This window comes from Danio rerio, chromosome 6 (genome assembly GCF_049306965.1).
Source record: "Danio rerio strain Tuebingen ecotype United States chromosome 6, GRCz12tu, whole genome shotgun sequence".
NCBI classification, from domain to species: Eukaryota; Metazoa; Chordata; class Actinopteri; order Cypriniformes; family Danionidae; genus Danio; species Danio rerio.
In genome coordinates, this window is record NC_133181.1 from 25,603,057 (window position 1) to 25,624,825 (window position 21,769).

The 21,769-nt window shown below is 35.7% G+C and overlaps 1 protein-coding gene across 5 annotated transcripts in view; it reads right to left on the reverse strand.

The window, feature by feature from the left end:
• usp43a (ubiquitin specific peptidase 43a) overlaps window positions 1–21,769 on the reverse strand; it is a 238,101-nt gene that overhangs the window by 102,784 nt on the left and 113,548 nt on the right. For all 5 annotated transcript variants that reach the window (XR_012407383.1, XR_012407384.1, XM_073953089.1 and 2 more), the window contains 1 exon segment: window positions 3,944–4,036. Coding sequence is in view for 3 of the 5 variants with exons in the window: in XM_073953089.1 (XP_073809190.1) it covers window positions 3,944–4,036 (93 nt within the window). In the remaining 2 variants the exon portion in view is untranslated.

Here is a 21,769-nt window from a genome sequence, read left to right on the forward strand (position 1 = left end):
TGATGGATTTAGAGGGTTTTTGCATCTGAACTCTATGTAAGATTTACAATTTAATTAGAAGAGATTTCTATTCATCCTCATGTCATTCCAAATAACTATGAATTCCCTTTTGCACGACATAACATAAGAATCATTCGTTTGTTTGATTTTTTTATGTGCCACAGAAGGAAGAAAGTATTACAGATTTGACACTGCTTGTAGTTTTACCTTTGTTCTTTTGGTCTTTTTTAACTCAAAAGGTTCCAAAACTTTATGAGTTTCTTTTTCTCTTGAACACAAAACAAGATAGTTTTAATGCTGAATGACTGAATGACTTTTACAGGGAAGTCAATGTCTAGCAGTTTTCAATATTGCTCAAAGATTATTCTATTGTGTTCAACAGAAAAAAAAAACTCAAACATGTTTGGAACAGGAGTGTGATGTTTTTAAGCAAACTATTGAACCATGGTTAAAGGGACTGTAACAATCATTTGTGTCTTATTGCTTTACATTTTCAAAACTGCCCCTAAAACAGTGTGAGAGAGTGAATAACAAGTCAATTTGGCTACAGTAAGTGTACATATATCTGTGTGTTTGTACTCGTGTTGTGAAAGTTAATGTAAAGGTCTAAAACTCCTCCATATATACGAGAGTGCATATTACAGTCAAGAGCTGATCTGCTTTCCGCTGTATTTGTTTGGCTGAAAGCAGCCCCAATATGAGCCAGTTGCACAGCAGCTGCTGGTCTCAGTTCAGCTGTGTTTTTCAGCACAGATGCGGACATTATGGCTCTAAAGACTTAGGTGGACTTTTAGATGCTTCTCTCTGCTGCATTATTGAAAGCCGTATGTGAAATACTGAACCCAACAAAAGCACTCAGTTACACAAAACCACACTCTCACTCAAGTGGACCAGTGAGAAGATAACTGAAGCCTTAGATTTTATCTCTGGTGGCACGCACAGGCCAGGGCTTTATATATGTTGTCTGACTATCAAACTAAGATTATTCTCTATCAAGAAGTGTTTAAGTAAATGTGTTACTTTCTGCAAAGACAAAGAAATTCTAACACCACCTCAAACAAAACTATTGTGGTCTCATTAAATGTACAAGATATTGCTTTCTAATCAGTGGTTTTGAAAGGAAAAGGAAATGAAAATTAAGAGGAAATGGAAAAGGACATGGAAAGGAAAGGAAATGAAATGAAAGGAAGCTATCCTGTAATCAAACAAACCAGATTGTCACTATCTGTTGTTTAAAGACAGTTGAATTAAAGTAATCCAGAAATGTACAGGGTCTAAAATTAATTTAAATTAAAATGAGATTGTGAATAAAAAAAGCTGTGATTCTTTAATTTGTGTAACTGAGTGCCTTTGTTGGGTTTATCATGTCACATGTGGCTTTCAGTTAGAAGAACAAAATATTAGGAAGTTGTAAAAAAGGACAACTTTAAAAAGATTGTGTATGTTTGTATGTGATGTGAAATTATGGAACAGTCTAGAGCATATTCTCAAACAATGCAAGGATATTAATCAATTTAAATAGTTGTAAAATATATATTATTAAAGGAATGTAATGATGAAAGTTATTGAAAAAGGATAAAATGAGAAAGATATGATGAAATTTCAGTTAATGGCTATTTGCATTATTATGTATGTTTTTGGGTCTACGTTATAAAACGTAAATGTACAAATGGAATTAAATATTTAATATGTCAAAGATGCCAAAAGGATAAAATATGTCTCATGTAAAAAGAGAAGAAATACATTAAGTACTGTAATAGGCGAAATATGCATGTGGTAATGGGGTGGGAAAATAATATAATAATAACTGTGTTTCATCCTTGTGTGTTTCATTCATTTTCGACCATGTTGAAATGTAATTTTTGTTAAAGATATTTTATGTATGATATTTTTGTTCAAAACAAATAAAACCAAATCAAATTAAATTAAATCAATTATGCAGCAGAGAGACTGATCTAAACGTCCATCTGATTTATACTTCTGCGTCGAGTGATTGGCGTGACCCACGGCGTCTTCCTTGCACATTGTCGTGCATTTATACTTCTGCTCTGCAATAACACTTCACTAGCTGGCAGAAGGTGTTTATTTTAATCTGCGTCGAGTTTCTTCGTTGGTGTTTTGTTTTTTCTAAACACTACTTTAATGTACAAGTAGCTAAAACTCATTCATTCAGAGGCGGGACTAGCAGTAACCGGTGGAGGTGCAACAACATTAATCTTAAGGTAAACACAAAATAAATGTTTCCATCTAGAGCTCCTTCACGGGACTCGACACTTGTAAACACTTGCTCCAACACTCACTCCAACAGGCGTGTGGCTCTCAGCACCGCCCACGCTTGTCACAGCTACCTAAGCCGATCAATCACAGAGCTTGTGCAATTTTTTGAGAGGTGCACATCAGTGTCGGCTTCAGCCATGGCGAGGGCTATGTGACCACATGCAGGGTGCGGGTTGTTACTAGATCAAATATGCTTGCGGCCAGAAGTTAATGAATATGATTTATATTATTTCTTAGGGCTCCCATTAATTGTATTGTATTAACGTCTACCCCCATCCCAAATCTAAACCTAACCGTCACAGTAACGTAAAAACATTAGTTGTAGCAAGTAGTATTTATGTCATCTTTTAAATTACCCGGCAGCACGGTGGTGCAGTGGTCAGCACAATCACATTACAGCAAGAAAGTCTCTGGTTAAAGGCCAGGCCTGGTCAGTTGGCATTTCAGTGTGGAGTTTGCATGTTCTCCCTGTGTTGGCGTGGGCTTCCTCCGGGTGCTCCGGTTTCCAAAAAAGTCCAAAGACATGCGCTATAGGAGAATTTGGTAAGCTAAATTGTTCATAGTGTATGTGTGGGAAATTGTGTGTATGCATGTCTCCCAATGATAGGTTGCAGCTGGAAAGGCATCCGCTGCGTAGAACATATGCTGGATAAGTTGGCGGTTCATTCCGCAGTGGTGATCCTAGATTGATTTTTTACCATCTACCCCAACCCTAAACCCAACCGTCAAAGTACTGTAAAAATATAAATTATTGTTATACAGTTCAGCGTCAGAACATGCACATGTGCTTGATGCAGAAGTATAAATCAGAAGTTTAAGTCATTTGAGCCATAATGTCCACATCTGCAGTGAAAATAAATAAATAAATAAAACAATTCCAGCGAACTTTAGCAAATATAATTTGCAAAAATGGTCAAACTGTTAACCTGTCAAGATTTTACAAATTAAATTGTGAAGTATATTTGTAAAATACAATTGTACTGTAAGCATACATCACAACAGTATTGCTTGAACAAAATATTTCCAAAAAAAAGTATTGAAAAAATATACAGATTACAGTTATGTACAGATATACAGTATTGTGTATAAAACATGATAATCATATCTTTTAAGTATATAATATGTACGCACGTAATCACACATTATTTATCACTGAAAGAAAAGGATCTGGTAATTCTTTGTATTTGATCTTTCTATTGGGAGAGAATGCTCAGATGGCACTGCTCTAAACAGCAACAGTAACATATTATAAATATTAACAATGAACATCATAGGTTTTAACTCTCACAGACATTTATTGATGACTTCCCAATTCACCCCCTAAGCTTTTAAGGCTTCTTGATATTCCCTTTCCACTCTGATGAATTGGAAATTTGGAGAATAATGATTCAGAGACGAGCATGCTGGGCAATCTCAGTGTTTTGAAAAGTATTACTGGTATGAGTCTTCATGATGTGCCATTGTTCTCTCCATAAATTTCCCATATTCTATTATTGCTCTGTCTGACAGGTTGACAGTCTCACAGGGGAGATTTTGCTGACTGCTGGTTTTTGAGATTTAAGGAAATTGAAGAATGTTCTGTTTACTAGGTCATTCGTCATATTTTGGTATTTTGCAATGGTATGTGACATCGATTAATAAAAACTCAGAAGACACAGTAACATACCTGGTCTGTCGCAGCGGGATTGGAAGGGAAATACACAGGAAAGGGTCAAAAGTGTTGCTCTGTTTAAGGCAATGCGGGCATGTCAAGGATGACCTGAAACACAAAAATGACCACATTTCATTATATTCTTTTGAAAGCACACACAGACACACCATACAATAAAATTCATCAACATTTCAAAAGCTGTTATTTAAAAATGGCTGTGGTTTTGGTCATACATCTTTAGTAGGTTTTTAAATGCTCATATGCTCTAATTTTCATTCACAACTTGACTTTTGTCATTCTGTGGAACATTAGGTCAATTCAGCTGGTCCAAACTACATCCTTAAGTTTGCCAAACATATCTTAAGTATGCAAGAACTGTATTTGCAAGATTGTTTTCCACATGTTTATGCAGCTACAAAGAACTGTGTAATACATTACAAACTGAAGATATTATATTTAATTCAAATATATTGAGCTTCCACTACCTAAATATATTTTTATTTATTAAAATTTTATTATTTTTTATCCACAAAGGCTCATGTTTGGTGATCCATTAAGTTTGAATCCCAACAAGATTTGTGACCAATAGAAAAATCAATGCCACAGTCTGGGGGAGAGCGGGGCACAAAGTAACACTGTTTGGTTTTGGCCAAATAAAGAACAAAGTAATGGGGTTTAATAAACCATATTTTTTTTACCAACAACACACAAGCCTCTCCTACAAATGAGCACTGAAAGTATGACTGCCAGGCCTATGGTTTCGGTGCAGTATTCTCAAAAATGTCAGGAGTAAAAATGTTACTATATAACCCATCTGCGGGGCAAGTTGTAACAGACAGGGTTACCTGTAACACATGCTTAAAAAGGCAGATTCCATTCAATTAATTTAAATTCAGTTCACTTTAAATTGTTTATTTCCTCAGTACTCAATTTGTTCATTCTACATAGCACAGTATGTTTATTTATTTTCTGGATAAACAAATTTGGATTTAAAACGTTCCCAACATTACACTCAAAATTCAAAAATTATTTTGTTCATTTGCGTTCAATTGCTTTCTCGGTTGGTTTGTGTTCACACTGACTTTTTTCCTTCTGAACCCCGATACGCTTACGTCATCGAGCTGCTGTTGTGGGTACAGCAGTTGCTAGGTGACGGACACAAAAGCAAAGTGCTAAAATGGAAAGACGTATGCACATCGTGGTCGTTCTGCTTTTACTGAATCTTTTGGTTTTGGACATACAGAAAGAGACTCGCGTCTATCTGCCGCAAAAAAAATTAAAAATTCTAAACGTTCAAAACATATGTCTGCAGAAGTCATTTTTGCAAGCAGACATTATAACTATGATTGCCCTGGCTAGTTTTCATGAGCCATATGGAAATGATTTCATATTGTATAGTTGGTGGTTCACTTCCTTTATTTGACACGATAGCACTCATACTAAAAGTGAACCGGACCAGAGTTTGCGTGAACCGTACCCCAGACCATCTCTTTTAAGCGAACTCGCTACAGTTTAGGGATGTGCACCAGAGATCAAAAGACATGCTTACACAAGCTAAACGTACCGTACTCTGACGTCAAACGATCATGGGTGCGGACTAAAAATGCTAGTGTAAAAGCACCCTAACACGTTGCATTTTACCCTGCGTTATTTTGTGCCTCACACTCCCCATGTTCTAAATTATAGGAACAAACATTAAATCTTAAGACGTGAACTGCAGGAAACTGATCTTCATTTTACAAGACACGGCAGATTGTGACATTATGTTGTAACCACTGCAGTGTCTCAAGTAAATTGCTCAAAGGCTAGAGTGAATTTTGCTAAACATGTGAAATAATTGCTTACTTGTCTTGCATAATCTTCCCGAAATGCAAAACAACACAAATAAACAGTTTCCTCTTGAAGAGAAAGATTGTTTTTTGGAAGCACAGTTTGACATCATGCCCACACATTGGGGACTGTGTGAGTGTGTCCTTCTCAGAGCCCGATATAGAGCTTCCCTTCATGATTCAACAGCTGAACACTGGAAATGCATTTGTGTTCTGCAGGTGCAACGTGTTCACCTGCAGAGAAAACGACAGCCTACAAAACCAGCAGAGATGAGCATGCATTGACATATTCACCGAGACAGGAAGCTCCTGGAATGCACTGATTTCAATATCCCAGCAGGAACACACACAAAAAAAGTAGACTGAGAACGATGAAAAATGAACGCGGAAGCAGAGGGGATGATGGGAATGAGAAATAAAGATGGAAGAGACATCTGTAAGTGCGGTAAATGAAAAAGAAAGCGAGGGAACAGCAGATGCAGAATGTGGCTGAGATTGCATCATGTTGGGGTTCCAATTGTCAGGCATGAACTCGACACAGCTGTCTTATGAAGCGGCGGAGACCCCTTAAAATAGAAGCACTACACTTACCACAGCCATATTTTGCACCATACACAAACAGATAATGTGTAAAAGAGTTTACTAGAGTGTAAGGGGAATTAGTGTGTTGACTGTAAATAAATAATGAACTGTGAGAATAACTGCATATGAGCATCATATCAGCACTGATAATATTGCTCATTAACTGTGACGACTGAGTCAGTTTAACACTGATTCAGTTCAGAGCTAATGTGAGGAGAGTTTCCTCATCTAAAAAATGACTGAATCTGTTGTTTGTGCAAAAAGCTTATTATGATCTATAGTTACATTTAAAGTTTAGTGCCCTCTAGTGGATACACAGTTGAAATTATGGCTGCCATAAGCGTATGCAATCATAGACTGTATAAGATATAGATGTAGTATCCGTGACATCACCCATAGGTTTCTGAAGCTGGCAAATGAAGCTACAAGTAGGCGTGGCCAACCGGCGCCATTTTGGCACCTACCAAGGGATAAGTTCCTGGAGCCAGCCCCCAAAGGCGAATCGATGAATTGCAGTTTCAGCTACTTCCGTATTGGCTTCATGAGGGAGAGTGAGAGGTTGCTGCTTGTACACAATGTAGTGTGTAGATTTATAGACAGTCCCGTACCCAAGTTTGACTAGTTTTTGAAAACGATTCACAGTTCATTAAAGATTTTTTTTATCAATACACATGTTCTCAGGGACTGAACCCATGATTCAAACACCAAGTGAGTTTAGCCAGTGGAGTAAAGTAATGAATTACATAAAATAATAAAATTCATATTATAAAATTCAGTAGTATTTAGAACAGACACTTTATCTACTTGCATTACATTTCTTGGCAATTAATTGTTTTACTGGAGTATGATTTTCAAGTATTCTTTACACCACCAATTTTAACATTTAGACACATTTTCACTACTTAAGTAAAATTATTATAGGGTCATATTTTAGAATAGAGACAAATTAAAGGGACATGTTATGTTAAAGTAGAGACAACAAGATTCAGCTGTAATAAGAAGATTATTCTGTATTATACATAAGTTAATGTTGGATTTGTTTCACCTAACACGGCACTGCACTAATTTTCTTTTTTGCTATTCGCATCTATGTAATAATAATGAAGATAATAGTAACAATAATAATTATAATAATAATCACAACAACAACAACAACAACAACAATTATAGTTCATTCCATTTATACAGTACTTTACGGTACTTTAATGGTACAGTACCATTACAGATTTGCAAGGGAGTGGGAATCTCCTCAATCACCACCAGTGTGCAGCATCACACTTCTTTGACACAATGTCTCAAGTATACATAGATGTAGCACTATGGATGTGTATTGACTGGTTTTACTGATTATAAATGACATGATGAAAATCATAGTTGGTAATAGAATGCAAGCCCTGTTAGGTAATGTATTATATAAGTGGGGATTAATAGAAACAATAAATCTAATAAATCAGTGTTTTACATTTTCTATAAATTGCAAATATTAATGTTTTGGAATGTGATTTTAAAATCTAGATATGATGTAATCAGCTGCTAAAGGCATAATTAAAAACACTGATTTGTAATACAATTAAAGTCAAAATTATTAGCCCCCCTAAATTATTATTTTTTTTAAAATATAAAATAATTATTTATTTTTTCCCTAATTTCTGTTTGATGAAGAGAAGATTCTTTCAACACATTTCTAAACATAATAGTTTTAATAACTCATTTCTAATAACTGATTTATTTTATCTTTGCCATGATGACAGTAAACAACATTTGACTAGATATTTTTCAAGACACTTCTATACAGCTTAAAGTGACATTTAAAGGCTTTAAAGGTTAATTAGGTTTACTAGGCAGGTTATGGTAATTAGGCAAGTTATTGTATAATGATGGTTTGTTATGTAGAATATCAAGAAAAAAAAAAAAAAAAAAAAATATATATATATATATATATATATATATATATATATATATATATATATATATATATATATATATATATATATATATATATATATATATATATATATATAGCTTAAAGGGGCTATTAATTTTGACCTTAAAAAGGGGTTTGAAAAAATAAAAATAAAAACTAGCCAAAACTTTTATTCTAGCCAAAATAAAACAAATAAGACTTACTCCAGAAAAAAAAAAATTATCAGACATACTGTGTCCTTGCTCTGTTAAACATCATTTGGGAAATATTTAAAAAGAAAAAAGTAATTCAAAGGGTAGCTAATAATTTTTCAACTGTATACCCCAACATATTTATTTCTATAAATAAATATATCTGGGTTTTAAACATGGGTTTAAATAACTCAAATAATACTTATTTGACCAAGGTTAATAGTTAACATTTTCTGAAGGTTAGAAACTTTATTGTTAAGAAAGACAGCGGTCCTAACTTTGAGCCCTGCAGGTTCACACCATAAGTCAAACCATAAGGTCACTTTCCCAAATGCCATTTTAAATCAGAGTGCCACTTGAAAGCATGTCCACTGAGAAAAATGACTTTGTCAGATGGGCATGTCAGAAGAGCATGACTGGTTTGTTGGTTTAAGGTGAAGTCAAACTACTGTATTCCCCAAAGCATTGTTATGAAATATTAAGTCAATGAATGTTGTTTTTTTTTTTTTCATGAGATACAATTACAATAAAAGTGTACAAAAAAAAAGTCAAACCTCTTTGCTCTATGGCAGAGCTTTGATCTAAATGCATGTTTGATCTACATGGTGCAATCCCTTCTTGTTAAAGATTCTTTTTGGCATATTGTTTTACAATACTATTATGTATCTGTTTATTTATTTATTGCTGATGACCAAACCATCATTATTGTAACTAATTTAAAAGGTACACTACATTCTATATTGTACAACAGTAATATATTTATGTTACAACTTCTTCACAATGAATAAAGTCGTTATTGCTACAGTAAATTAAAAATAAATCCTAATCAAATCATGACAAATTGTAGAAAAGGTCTTAAACTCCTAAATACACATTTTTCCACTTTTTTTTTTGTTATGTAGGAAAGGTAATAAAATGAAAACCATTTATCATCATGCTACAACCTGTGGGACCATTTGTGCTTGCATTTTCAAACGATTGTCGTCTAAACATAAAGCAATGCACGACAAACTATATGCAAATTGAAAGCTTAAATTTTGTAATTTCTACAGTGCTTAGCATAATTAAGTACACACCATTTTGAAAATGAATATTTTTATTTATTCCTCAGTGAATATAGGCCAAATATTTTGGTGCATTTAAACAAAACAGATTTGTTAAATAGACATATTTATTAGAATTCTATTTTAGTCATCTAACATTTTTAGAAATTGAAAGATAAAATTAGTTGGAAACCGCAAATAAAAAATGTGATATCAAAATTAGTAAAAACTGTAGTAATAGTGTATAATTCAATATTTATCCTAGAAAATAAATCGATGTATTAGTTAACACACTTATGTTGCCCTATATGAGCTATTGTGTTGAAATTTAGGGGAATACATATAAATATAATGTATGATCCTCATGTACAATGCAGAAAAAAAGAATTGGAATGATAGAAAATGTGGGGTAGATACTTAAGTTCAATGATTTGGTTAAATTTAATAACAGCACGATTTATGTTTAAAGCTAGGAATAAATTACTGAAATGCATACAAAGGTTTTTTGAAGAAAGACAAGGGGGATAAAATCTGAGAGAAGAACAACATTTTAGGAGGTTGAAAACAGGGACAATGTTAAGAAGTTTGTGTATGTCTTTATGTGGTGTGAAATTATGGAAAAGTTTAGAACAGATTCGTAAACAATGTCAGGATATTAATCAATTAAAAAGTTGTATAAATATATATTATAAAAGGAATATAATGATGAATAGAGGTGATTGAAAAAGGATAAAATGAGAAGGGTATGATGAAATTTTAATACTATGTATTTTTTGGGTCTATGTTATGAAATGTAAATGTTCAAATGAATTAAACATATAATCTGTTAAAGATGCCAAAAGGATAAAATATGTCTCATGCAAGGCTCATATGTGTCATGTAAAAAGAAGATATAAGTAAAAGAAGAAATAAGTTGAAGTAATAGATGAATGATGTGTAGTAATGGGGTGGAAAAGTAATAGACTTGTGATTCATCCTGCTCCATATCAACCATGCTGAAATGTTTTATTGTTATTATTTTTAATTATTGTTAAAGAATTTTTATGTATGATATTTCTGTTCGAAAAAAATAAATAAAATAAAATAAAATAATACACTTGCAAAAAAAAAAATAATAATAATAATAACATAACCTACAAAATAAAAAATAAAAAAACACTTTTTTTTTTGGCTTCTCTTAATTTTTCCTCTTTTTAAATTTGCATTTAATATTATTCCCTCACATATTCAATTCAATTCAGCTTTATTTGTATAGCGCTTTTACAATGTAGATTGTGTCAAAGCAGCTTCACATAAATGGTCATAGCAACTGGATCAGGGTAGTTCAGTTTTTAGTGTTTAAGTTCAGTTCAGTTTAGCTCAGTTCAGTGTGGTTTGAAATCATTACTGAGAGTCCAAACACTGAAGAGCAAATTCATCGATGAGTAGCTTTTCAGATCCTCAACCCCGCAAGCCAGTGGCAACTGGCATATAACTTTGGATGCACTAGTTTTTGGACTGTTATCATAAGTTATTTTGCTAGATAAGCTCCAGATTTGGCTTCAGTACTGACTAATCTAATGTAGTGTCGCCCATAGATATTAATATTCAACAGTAATTTATTTATCTGTGACAAGGATACCCAAAGGTTAGCAATCAGTTTAAATTAATTCCCATGTAAAAATCATAAAAAAAACAGAAATCTCAAAATATTTCACCTGTTCTAGATTTTTAGAAAATGTGGTCTGAACATGTATTAAATATTATGAACAAACTAAGAATACTCAGTTTGTAATGCAATCCCAAAAACACACATCCTGGTTTCTTAAAAAAGGTTTTAAAATGTTTTAGAGGCTAATTTTGTGTCTTTTTTATTTCTAAATTTAAAAAAAAGTATGAAATAAATGTGTTTTAATGTCTCAAAAAATACACAGAAATAGGGCCGCTATTAGATGGTAACCAATGGAAACTGAATGTCATCTGGTTAAAATTTGTGGTACTTGCGTCCAAACAAAATCGTACTCTAAGCTCACCTTTTGAGATATCAACTTCAAGTATGGAATATCATTTTCTCACATTCAAATTTTCTGATCATTTTTGCATACAACATATTTTGTAAAATACAAATTTAATATAATACAATATAATTTGATTGTCTTATTATTTTCATAACCTGTAATGTTAATCTTTAATCTGACAAGTGTCTTCTGTAAAATGAGACCAAGTTTAAATCTGTGCTCCAAAGCGTTGAACATTGAACATGTCATTTTCACATCTGTGCTCAAAAAGTGGGGCCGACAATTGTTAACATTCAGTAGCTTTCCCTCAGTCTGCAGCGGAGGGACCTGCAATGAAGGCAGCAAACAGTTCAGAACTACTCTTTCTCAACAACACGGCAGGTAGAACTGTTGTGGGTTTTTTTCTGTGTCCAAACAAAAGAAGCTATACAAGCTGAGTCTAGGTCCATGCAGTTCATAAAACAAAAAATAAAAATTTAAATAAAGTTTCTTCAGTCTGCTCACTTTTATCACCAAGGAGACACAAATACATTCTCTGAAAAAAAGCGAAGAAAACTGCCGTCAAAACAATCCAAACAGAGCACACTGAGTCCAGCCTGAGGAAACACAGAAGTCTGTCCCATGTCTGCGATTTAGATTTAAAATCAACTCTGCCTCTGGAAAAATATAAAAAATAAAAATCACCCCTAGTCAATGCTTTAGCTACTTCAGAGGGTGTGTTTTAGCAGTATGTCTGTATTAGTCATTTAGATCACACTCTTTATCTTATTAACCAACAGTGTATAACCAAATGTGGCTGTTTAAGGGTGTTTTCACAAGTTATCTTACTGATGCAGCTAAAATCTAATTTTAATGTGGCAGCTGAAGCTAGATTAGTTATCAACACTGCAATCCTATTGCCAGAGAGACCGTAGATAAGCATTTGTGGCTGTCACTCTGTTCTTAAGTGTAGCTGAAGTGGAACCATTATTTCATTTATTTAAATCAATGTTTGGGGACTGAGCCTTTATCACCCACACAAGCACTACAAATAGACATGGGTAATATGGGTTATGTATATTTTTTTATTTTATTCATTCATCTTTAATTTATTTCATCATTTATTTATTGTCTCTATAATTAACAGTGCACATCTTGTGCTGTGCTGAATGATACACTGTAACAAACTACTGTATATATTTATACAGTGTATAAACATGAGTATCTACATATGCAACCGGTATGCGCCGGACCGAATCAGCATGTGAATTTTAGTGCCTAATTTCAGGGCAACTGGCGCTGCGACAAGGATATAAGCATCAAGAGGTGCATCAAAGCCACACATAGGTAAGCGTTACGTCACACCATCTTTAAACATTTAATTCTGAAGAAGTTTGAGGGATATGGACACTATCATCATTAGCCATTTGTTCCTGTTGCTTAGGAATTTATAGAAGGCAATATAGGCTATATTTTACAAGCAAGAATTGTGACACACCAACGTGAAGCAGATGCTTTACGAAAGTTGCGTGTGACAGGAAATCAGTCAAACCTAATGAAACATTTGTGGGCACATGGATTCAACTTAAAGGCAGATAAATGCACTACCTTTGACAGCTTGCGACATCATCTGGCACTTTCACGGAGTATGTTTACATGAACACCATTACACCAAAAGTATCTGGATGCAGACTTTATGATGCAAGCTGGGATTACTTTGTTATATCTGTAAAAGTTTAATAAACAGATCAAAAAAGAAATACTCCAAGAGTCTACCATGTAAACATGATTACCTTAAAGGACCCCAGCGACCCGCATAGCTAAATGCAGAAGCTTTTTCTTTCCATTTGGGTTGAACTCTCAAATTCCATTAAAATAACACTCTTCCCCAGTGTTTACTCCATACCAGCATCAAATTATTAAAAATGAAACATCCAAATGTACATGAAACTCTGGAGGAAATGTTGGATATAGTGGAGACGCAATGACGTTAATTGATCTATGTGCTATAACATGTAAAACGGGATCATGAAAGGAAAATTTAAAAATCCAACTCATGTATATACCTTCAAATTGTCTTATTCAGATTAAAGCAAATGATCAGATTACTGATGTCCATGTAAACGTAGTCACAAGCCCCAACCATAGAAAAAAGTTCACCGATAACTTTACTGTAAGCTAATATAATATTAATTGCATAATGCAGATCTTGACTCTCAGTAGTGACTATTAAACCACACTGAACTGAGCTAAACTGAACTGAACTTAAACTCTGAAAACTTAACAACACTGTTTCAATTTACTATGATCTTCTATGTGAAGCTGCTTTAAAACAATCTTTATTGCAAATGCGCTATACAAATAAAAGTGAATTTAATTGAACTGTAGACGATAAAAAAAAAATAGCTTTAAGGGGCTAATAATTTTGACCTTAAAAAATTGAAAACTGCCTTAATTCTAGCCGAAATAAAACAAATAAGACTTTTTTCAAAAGAAAAAAAAACTATTATCAGACATACTGTGAAAATTTGCTTGCTCTGTTAAACATCATTTGGGAAATTAAAAAAGAGTAATTCTGACTTCAACTGTATATGTTTTCAACAGGAAGGAAAACATAAAATATACAACTATTTAGTATATATTTTATGCAGTAATTTAATTATAATTTACAATCACATGTACAAATTATGTATACTGTATTTTAATAAAACGTTTAAAAGGTTCCGTGAAGTTATTCATTTATTCCGTGAAGAAATTATTCAATGTTCGACATGATCACAACTGAAACATGAAAACACGGTGGGACATAAGGTAGCTCTTTCCCTTTAAAAGAAATAGCCAGTAGTGTTTTGTATCATCACAGCTCTGCAGTGAGAGTGATTGAGCTCAAGCACATCAAATGAAAAATGTCTTGAAGGGGCAGAGCATGTCAGATACTAGAGAGCTTTTGATTGGTCGAGATTTGATAAAAAACTAAGTATGAGGGGATGTGAAAAAAAAACGTAGAAATATTCTAAACACATTTTATGTCACTATTTTGTAGCACACCAACAGATATCCTAAAACTAACATACTGATAGTAACATCTAAAAAACTCAATTTAAAACTTTAATTCAAAAATGTAACAATCTAAATGCAGACATAAACTACTTGTTAAATCATGGTTTTGAAATAGTTTATTTAGAATTAATCCATTTTCTGGAAAACAATATTTTAAACTGATTTTGTTTTGAACATGCTTATATAAATAATGGCGATCTAAAAAAATTATAAATATTGCAATGAATTTGAAGTGTTTCATTTTGTTGCTTATAAATCAGCAGCAACATTGTCACAACTATCTTTGTGAATATTCAATTCAAGGAAAGAAACAGCAACATTATTATTATTGTTGCACCAACAAAACACATCCAACTGCAACTACAGAAGCCAGAATCTTCTGCACTGTCAAGTCATCTTCATAATCAAGTCCTTGAGGATACTTCAGTGCTTTGAAACTCCTTTATTAAACACCTATAGAGCATAAGGATTGCTCCCAGCAGCAGCTACTCTCTGAATCCAGAATTTAATGACCACACCATGAATGCTGCTCAAATGTGCAGTCTCTTTACATTTCATATCTGATCAGACATAATCCACCACAGGCAATGTCAGACTGACTGACAGATTGACTTTAATTATAAACAGCCACTGAAAGCAAATATTATTTCTGTACCTTTGGTGTTAGCGTGCTAATGTGTGATAAGAGTCCGTCAAAGTTGTATCAAATGTTAAGCTGATTTTGTGACTACATTTTCCATGTGATGTGATTTAGAATATATGCAGAATCTGACTAAACTCATAGTAATATACACAATAGTTTTATGGTGTTTACACATGGGTGGCACAGTGTAGCACGATCGCCTCACAGTAAGAAGGTCGCTGGTTCGAGTCAGTGCTCCGGTCTATACCACACTCCAAAGACATGCAGTATAGGTGAATTGAAAAGGCTAAATTGGAAGGGCATCCATTACGTAAAACATACGGTATGCTGGATAAGTTGGCGGTTCATTTCGCTGTGGCGACCCCTGATTAATAATGGGACTAAGCTGAAAATTAAAGAAAATGATTATTGGTGGATAATGTGCTCTCACTCACTTTTTCTCTCTCTTTCTGTTAATCTCTGTGATTATTGTTGATTAATGTTGTAAGTTGATGAACCTTTGGAAACTGATTTTTATGCTTTATGCAGTGTTCTAGTTTGACAGCTTTATTATTTTATTTATTATTATTATTAATTATTTTTAATGTTTTAATACGTGTTTGTCAACAAAAAAAATGTTGGGTTTAAGTATTCAAGGAGTCTAAAGTATCAGTGTCAACTGTGCAATTTTGTTTTAGGACATGCCAAAATGGACAAAATGATCATGGTTCTTGTATTGATTAAAATCAGCATTTCAAATGCTGTTTTAACGCACAATTTTAATAGATTTTAACTAGTATAAAGTAATTAAATATCTTAAAAAGTTTTAATTGATATGGTGTATTATAACTTTTATTACTGATGATAAACTATTTTTTTTTCATTTAACTTTTGTTTTACACAATGTGCTGCAGTTATTAATTATGTAAACATAGCTGATATTGTAATAAAATGCTGTCCTATTTTTTGGGGGAACAAGAGACAGTTGGAGCATCCTAAATCGCGTACTTATGCACTATTCTACGCCATTTTGTACACTCTCAGAAATAAAGGTACGCAAGTTGTCACTGGGGTGGTACCTTTTCAAAAGGTACACATTTGTAAACCTAAAAAGTATAAATTAGTACCTAAAAAATTTAAGAGGAACACTTTTGTACTTTTTAGGTACTAATACCCTTGAGGTATTAATATGGATCTTTTAGGTACAAATTTGTACCTTTTGAAAAGGTACCTCCCCAGTCGCAACTCGCATACCTTTATTTCTCAGAGTGTGGTAAAAATAAAATAAGTAGTGCATTCACACAGAAAATAGTAAAATTGCACTTTAAATACCCGAATTAAGTGTGTAATGATGGATACACGCACTCAACTGCCGCTGATTTGCTCACGTAGAAGAAGGGGCAGAGCTATAGGGCGTTGAATGTTGAAATGTTGAATCACATTTCTCAATATGTGTTCTTCAGCGTTCTTGTGTTCTTATGTAACGTCATCATTATCCACCAAAGTTCAGTTCCAAAACTCAAGATCACAAGAACGGAGGATGTGTGAAAGTTCCCTGATGTGTTCTTGATATCGAGGATGCACCCATGCAGACTTGAGTGCAAAACTCGCTCATAAAGTCCCAAAAGTCATTGCAGCTGTATAAAGGAGGTGGGAAGCGCAGCATTTAATATAGATGTATTATTAATTAAAGTTTGGAGATATAAATGCATCCCAGGAGTTTCCCTAAATGAAACTATAAAATAAACATTACCATGAAAGTCTTTATGAAGGTATAAACACATTGAGGGTGTTTATTTGCTGTAATTCGTTTAATATCTGTTTTATTGCACAGCGTATATTTGTAAAGTCTCTATGCAGAGTATATATTTCGAAAAGGGAAAAAAACAATAAATCGTTTGAATGCTGTAATGTTTAAATCATTTTCCATTAAAAAACGCATAAAGGTCATGTGACCATCAGGTGGAACGCAGCATCTCATTTCTCACAGGACGCGTTCTCTGTTCTCGCGGTCTCCCGAATTCATTCTTCTGAGGTAACTAAAGGCAAGACAAGTCTCCACAAGTCCGTTCTCAACGTTCTTGGAATTGAGAAACAGCCATTATTTATTTTGGATTGTGAAAGCTACATTCTTCTTCAAGAGTAATTATAGCGCCTTCTGATGGTGAATGTGGTCACACCCTTGGCAGGTATTATTTGGTAGTTTGGTCTTTCATTTCGCTAATTTGGCCACTGTCAAATGTCATCAGGGAAACTATTTGAATTTCTGCTTATGTACTATGCTGTTGAGGGTATACAGATATGGCTACTGAGAATGCCCGAGTGATCGCGCATCACTGCTGTAAACTGCGGCACTGCAAAATACTTGTCCAGCTAACTGGACAAACTGCTTACTGGGAAAGCTGTCTACATGCAGATAAACACTCAGCTGGTAAGCGAGAAAAGGAAGGGCATCATACCACCCGGTATCATTCGTGAAGTTTATGTATAAACAAATTTCGAGAGGATCACGTGCTTATGATTGCTAGCAGCTGACCCACATTATCCAATTCACTACTATCCAATCAGATGACTCCTAAACTACTATAAATACCCTGGGGTTTATTCAATTGCTATCTTCGTTTTGAAGAGGCAGCTTCACCGTAGCTAGCTCCGTTGAAGAACCTACTCTAAACCAGCATGGACAACCAAAGCATCTACAAGCTATCACCTACCAGCTATCACCTACCAGCTACAATCTATCAGCTACCATCTACAAATTACCAGCTATAATCTACAAGCTACTAGCTATAATTTACAAGCTACAATCTACAGCAGCAACAACAACTGCAGCAACAACAACTACTACTTCAAAACAACTCCAACAATTGCATCAACGACTTCAACAAACATCAAACCTTCTACTTCAACGCATCTGCTGTGTCTTCAACCCTATTCTTCAGCAAATGACAGCCAAAAACTCCAAAGCCATTGCAATGAAACTGAACCATTACCTTTTTCCTAGCGGTGCACATGCTATGCACATGAAGGGAAGCTTTGCAAAATAACTTTACCAAACATTTAGACTAAAACATTTATAAATCTTTTGAATAACAAAACTAGTGTAAACAATGATTTTAACTAAAGATACTTGCCTCTTGCCCGTCCACTGATCCATAACATTTAACAGCTTGTTTGCTGGAATGTTCAGCAAGCAACAGCTCAAGTCATAAACAATGGTGAACTTGATCAACAAAATGGCCGCCGGGCTTTTTCACCTTTGGCACGCTTGACTGGCTCTCCTTTAAGCCAATAGCTGTAAGGAGAAGCGTCACCACCCAATAAGCTCTCTGGAGAAGGTCCTGCCCTCTCTCTTGACTCTGTTGCAAGTCTTATGAATGAATTTGGACCAGACAAGCTTGTGAATGAAGTTAAGATATCAACAAATGTTATTCATGGATTAAAGTAAAGCCAATTACTAACATTCCATTCACAGTTTTACTAAGTGGTGACATCGCCCTCGAAGTCTTATAGAGTTCAGAGTTTGATGTTAGCAATAAAAAAAAAAAAAAAAAAAAAAAAAATTTATACACAGAGCACTGGGGTCCAATTACACTAGACCAGTGACTCATTTATTCATACACAAGTGTCTTATGTAAGCTTATAATGGCAAGTCAGTTGGATGTGAAACAGCAACAAACAACTTCCTGATTGGCTGCTATGAATAGGAGGACATTTTTGACAACGGATCTCCAATAAACACTTCCAGGACCACCAGACAAACCATACCCCTTATCCTCAGCTCTCCTTCCAGTTGCCATTCTGTGGGGGGATGAATGCTCACCTCTACCATCCTTGCACGTAGCGACATCAAGCTATCAGACCATGCATTAATAAAAAGACCATGACATTTGGCTGCAGAACCTGACCCTCATCCAACCCATCACATTTTATATGCTCTTCAAATACAATCACACTCTACATAAAGGATGCATTTCCACTCACATAGCTCACATCCACGATGCCATATTTCTCAAATTGCTTGAATTGCATTGTCACCCTGATACTAACTTCTGATTTCTGATTTCAGATCTAACCCAAGGATCTAACCCGGGCGTTTCAGCTCTCCCTTCCTTAACCTTATTCTGCTCCAATCTACAATCTGCGACTACCGAACCTGCAACAGTGAATTCGTTAATCAAAAAGAATCGATAATAAACTCATGATAGTACTATTCTTGCCCCACTGTTCAGCGTTCTTGTATTAGTCCCATTGACATTGCGACTTGAGAATTCTCTAGCAAAAACCCTTGATTATTGGTCTCCGCTCCTCACAATTCTATATTCCTAGCATTAACAGCACCATTCCATCAGACGAATACTCGCTGAATTATCATGATATAGACCAAGCAATTTCGCTCATCAGTTTAGCCGGCCGCAATGCTTGGCTTGCAAAAATCGACATTTCATCCGCCTTTAAAATCATGCCAATTCACCCAGACTTCTGGCACCTTTTTGGCATTCATTGGCGCTCACAATTTACTTTGCAGTCCGATAAACTTTCGGCTGCAAAAGTAGTCCAAAAATTTTCGATATGCTTAAGAAGCATTATGCTGGATTTTATCTAATAACTACGAAATCCCCCATATCATCCATCTCCTCAATGATTTTCTCCTTATTTCCCTACCTTCTTCACCCCCAGCTAAACACCTATCGATCACCCAAAAGCTTTACGAAAATCTAGGCATCCCCCTCGCAGAGGAGAAACAGCCGGTCCCAGCACTTCCATAGAATTTCTGGGCATCAACTTAGATTCGAATAAATTTCAAGCATCCCTTCCCAAAGAAAAGATTGACCGTATAATCTCTTTATCTCAAAATTTCCTCGAGAAACCATCATGCACCAAACGCGAACTGCTATCTATTCTCGCGCATTTCAATTTTGCGATGCGCATAATTCCTCAAGGCCGCCCGTTTATTACTCACCTCCTTCAGCTCTCCTCCTCGGTCCCCGGTTTAGAAGATACCATATATCTTTCTAAACCCAGTCGCAATGAACGCAGCTTATGGATCTCCTTCCTTAAGCAATGGAACGGCTGTTCCTTTTTCTATAGCGACCTAATTTCTTCCCCGGGTGGATATTAATTTATTCACTGACCCTGCCCCCTCAGTCGGGTTCGGCGGCTTTTACCAAGGTCACTGGTTTACTTCAACGTTGCCCCCGCAGATGCTCAGTCTACCCAGAAATCAGCAATCATCTGCGCTTTCGAACTCTACCCCATAGTCGCAGCAGCGCTTTTATGGGTTGATGAATGGTCCGCCTCTAGCATTCTCGTTCATTGCGACAACGAAGCCACCGTTTATTGCATTAATAAAGGACGCTCGCACGCACTTCCAATTATGCCCTTATTAAGACGCCTCGTTTGGACGGCAGCCAAAAAGCAATTCATTATGACTGCTAGACATGTTCCAGTTTGCAAAAAATCAAATTGCTGATTCTCTCTCTCACTTTCTTTTCCAGAAATTTCGGCTCTTGGTACCGGAAGCAGACCAGCATCCAACACCTGTTCCACTCTATTCACAAATGATATTGCCACAAAACTTCCATATCCCTGATCCTTCACGCTGTCGCACCAAGGACCCTTGAGTCATATTCAGAAATGGCTATCACAATTAATTTCAATCCCGCAATACACCCCACTATATCTGTTCTAACACTGCTGAATGCTGAAACACTCGCCTTTTTTAAGCAAAGCAAAACAGATCAGACAAGCAAAGGGCATTTTATTTACATATTTAACATTTTTCCCCCACACAGCCATTCCAAACTCTCCTAGCCTTTCTCCATTCAAGGAGAGCAAAGGAGTCAGACCCACATGCCCCACTTTTTACTGATGACGCTAACCGTCCAGTAACCCGTTTTTGGTTTCAAAAACATCTGAAAGAAGTCCTTCGCCTTTCGGGCGTTCCCCCGAATTGTATTCCAGCATTCATTTAGAATTGGCGCAGCCACCACAGCAGCTCACAAAAGTCTATCCTCGCACCAAATCCAGACCCTAGGCCGCTGGTCCTCCGATGCCTTCAAAGCTTACATTCGCCTCAGCCGATCCCACCTCAAGACAGCCCAGCTAGCCCTAATCAGCTAAATTCCAAACTCCAACTAGGGGTACGAGCTCGACCCTAAGTAGGCTGGAGTACGTGTGCGTGTGTGCTTGTGTACGGGTGCGCATGGGAATGTGTGAGGTTGCTCGCGCAGATACAGCGTGCGTTTGCACACGTATACATGCTTATTTGCACGTGGATATGTATATGGGTGTGGGCGTACATCTAGGTATGCATATGCACGTGCAAGCAAATGAGTGTGAGCCCATGGGCATTACATGTTGTGCAGCTTGCATTTATGCTATCAACTTTCCTTTCAATCTGCTATGCTCCTTCTCTCACCATGCTCTGACCCCCGCAGGGGTCCAATCTGAGCTTCGACTCTCGCGAGTCACCCCTAGCCCATCCCCGGCCACCCCTTCACTACCACCTCCAGTAAGAGCCTGCACTACCCCCTCCCTCTTCCCGACTCTTACTGCCCCCCCCCCATAGCTCTGACCCCCGCAGGGGTCGCGCTGAGCTTCGACTCTCGCAA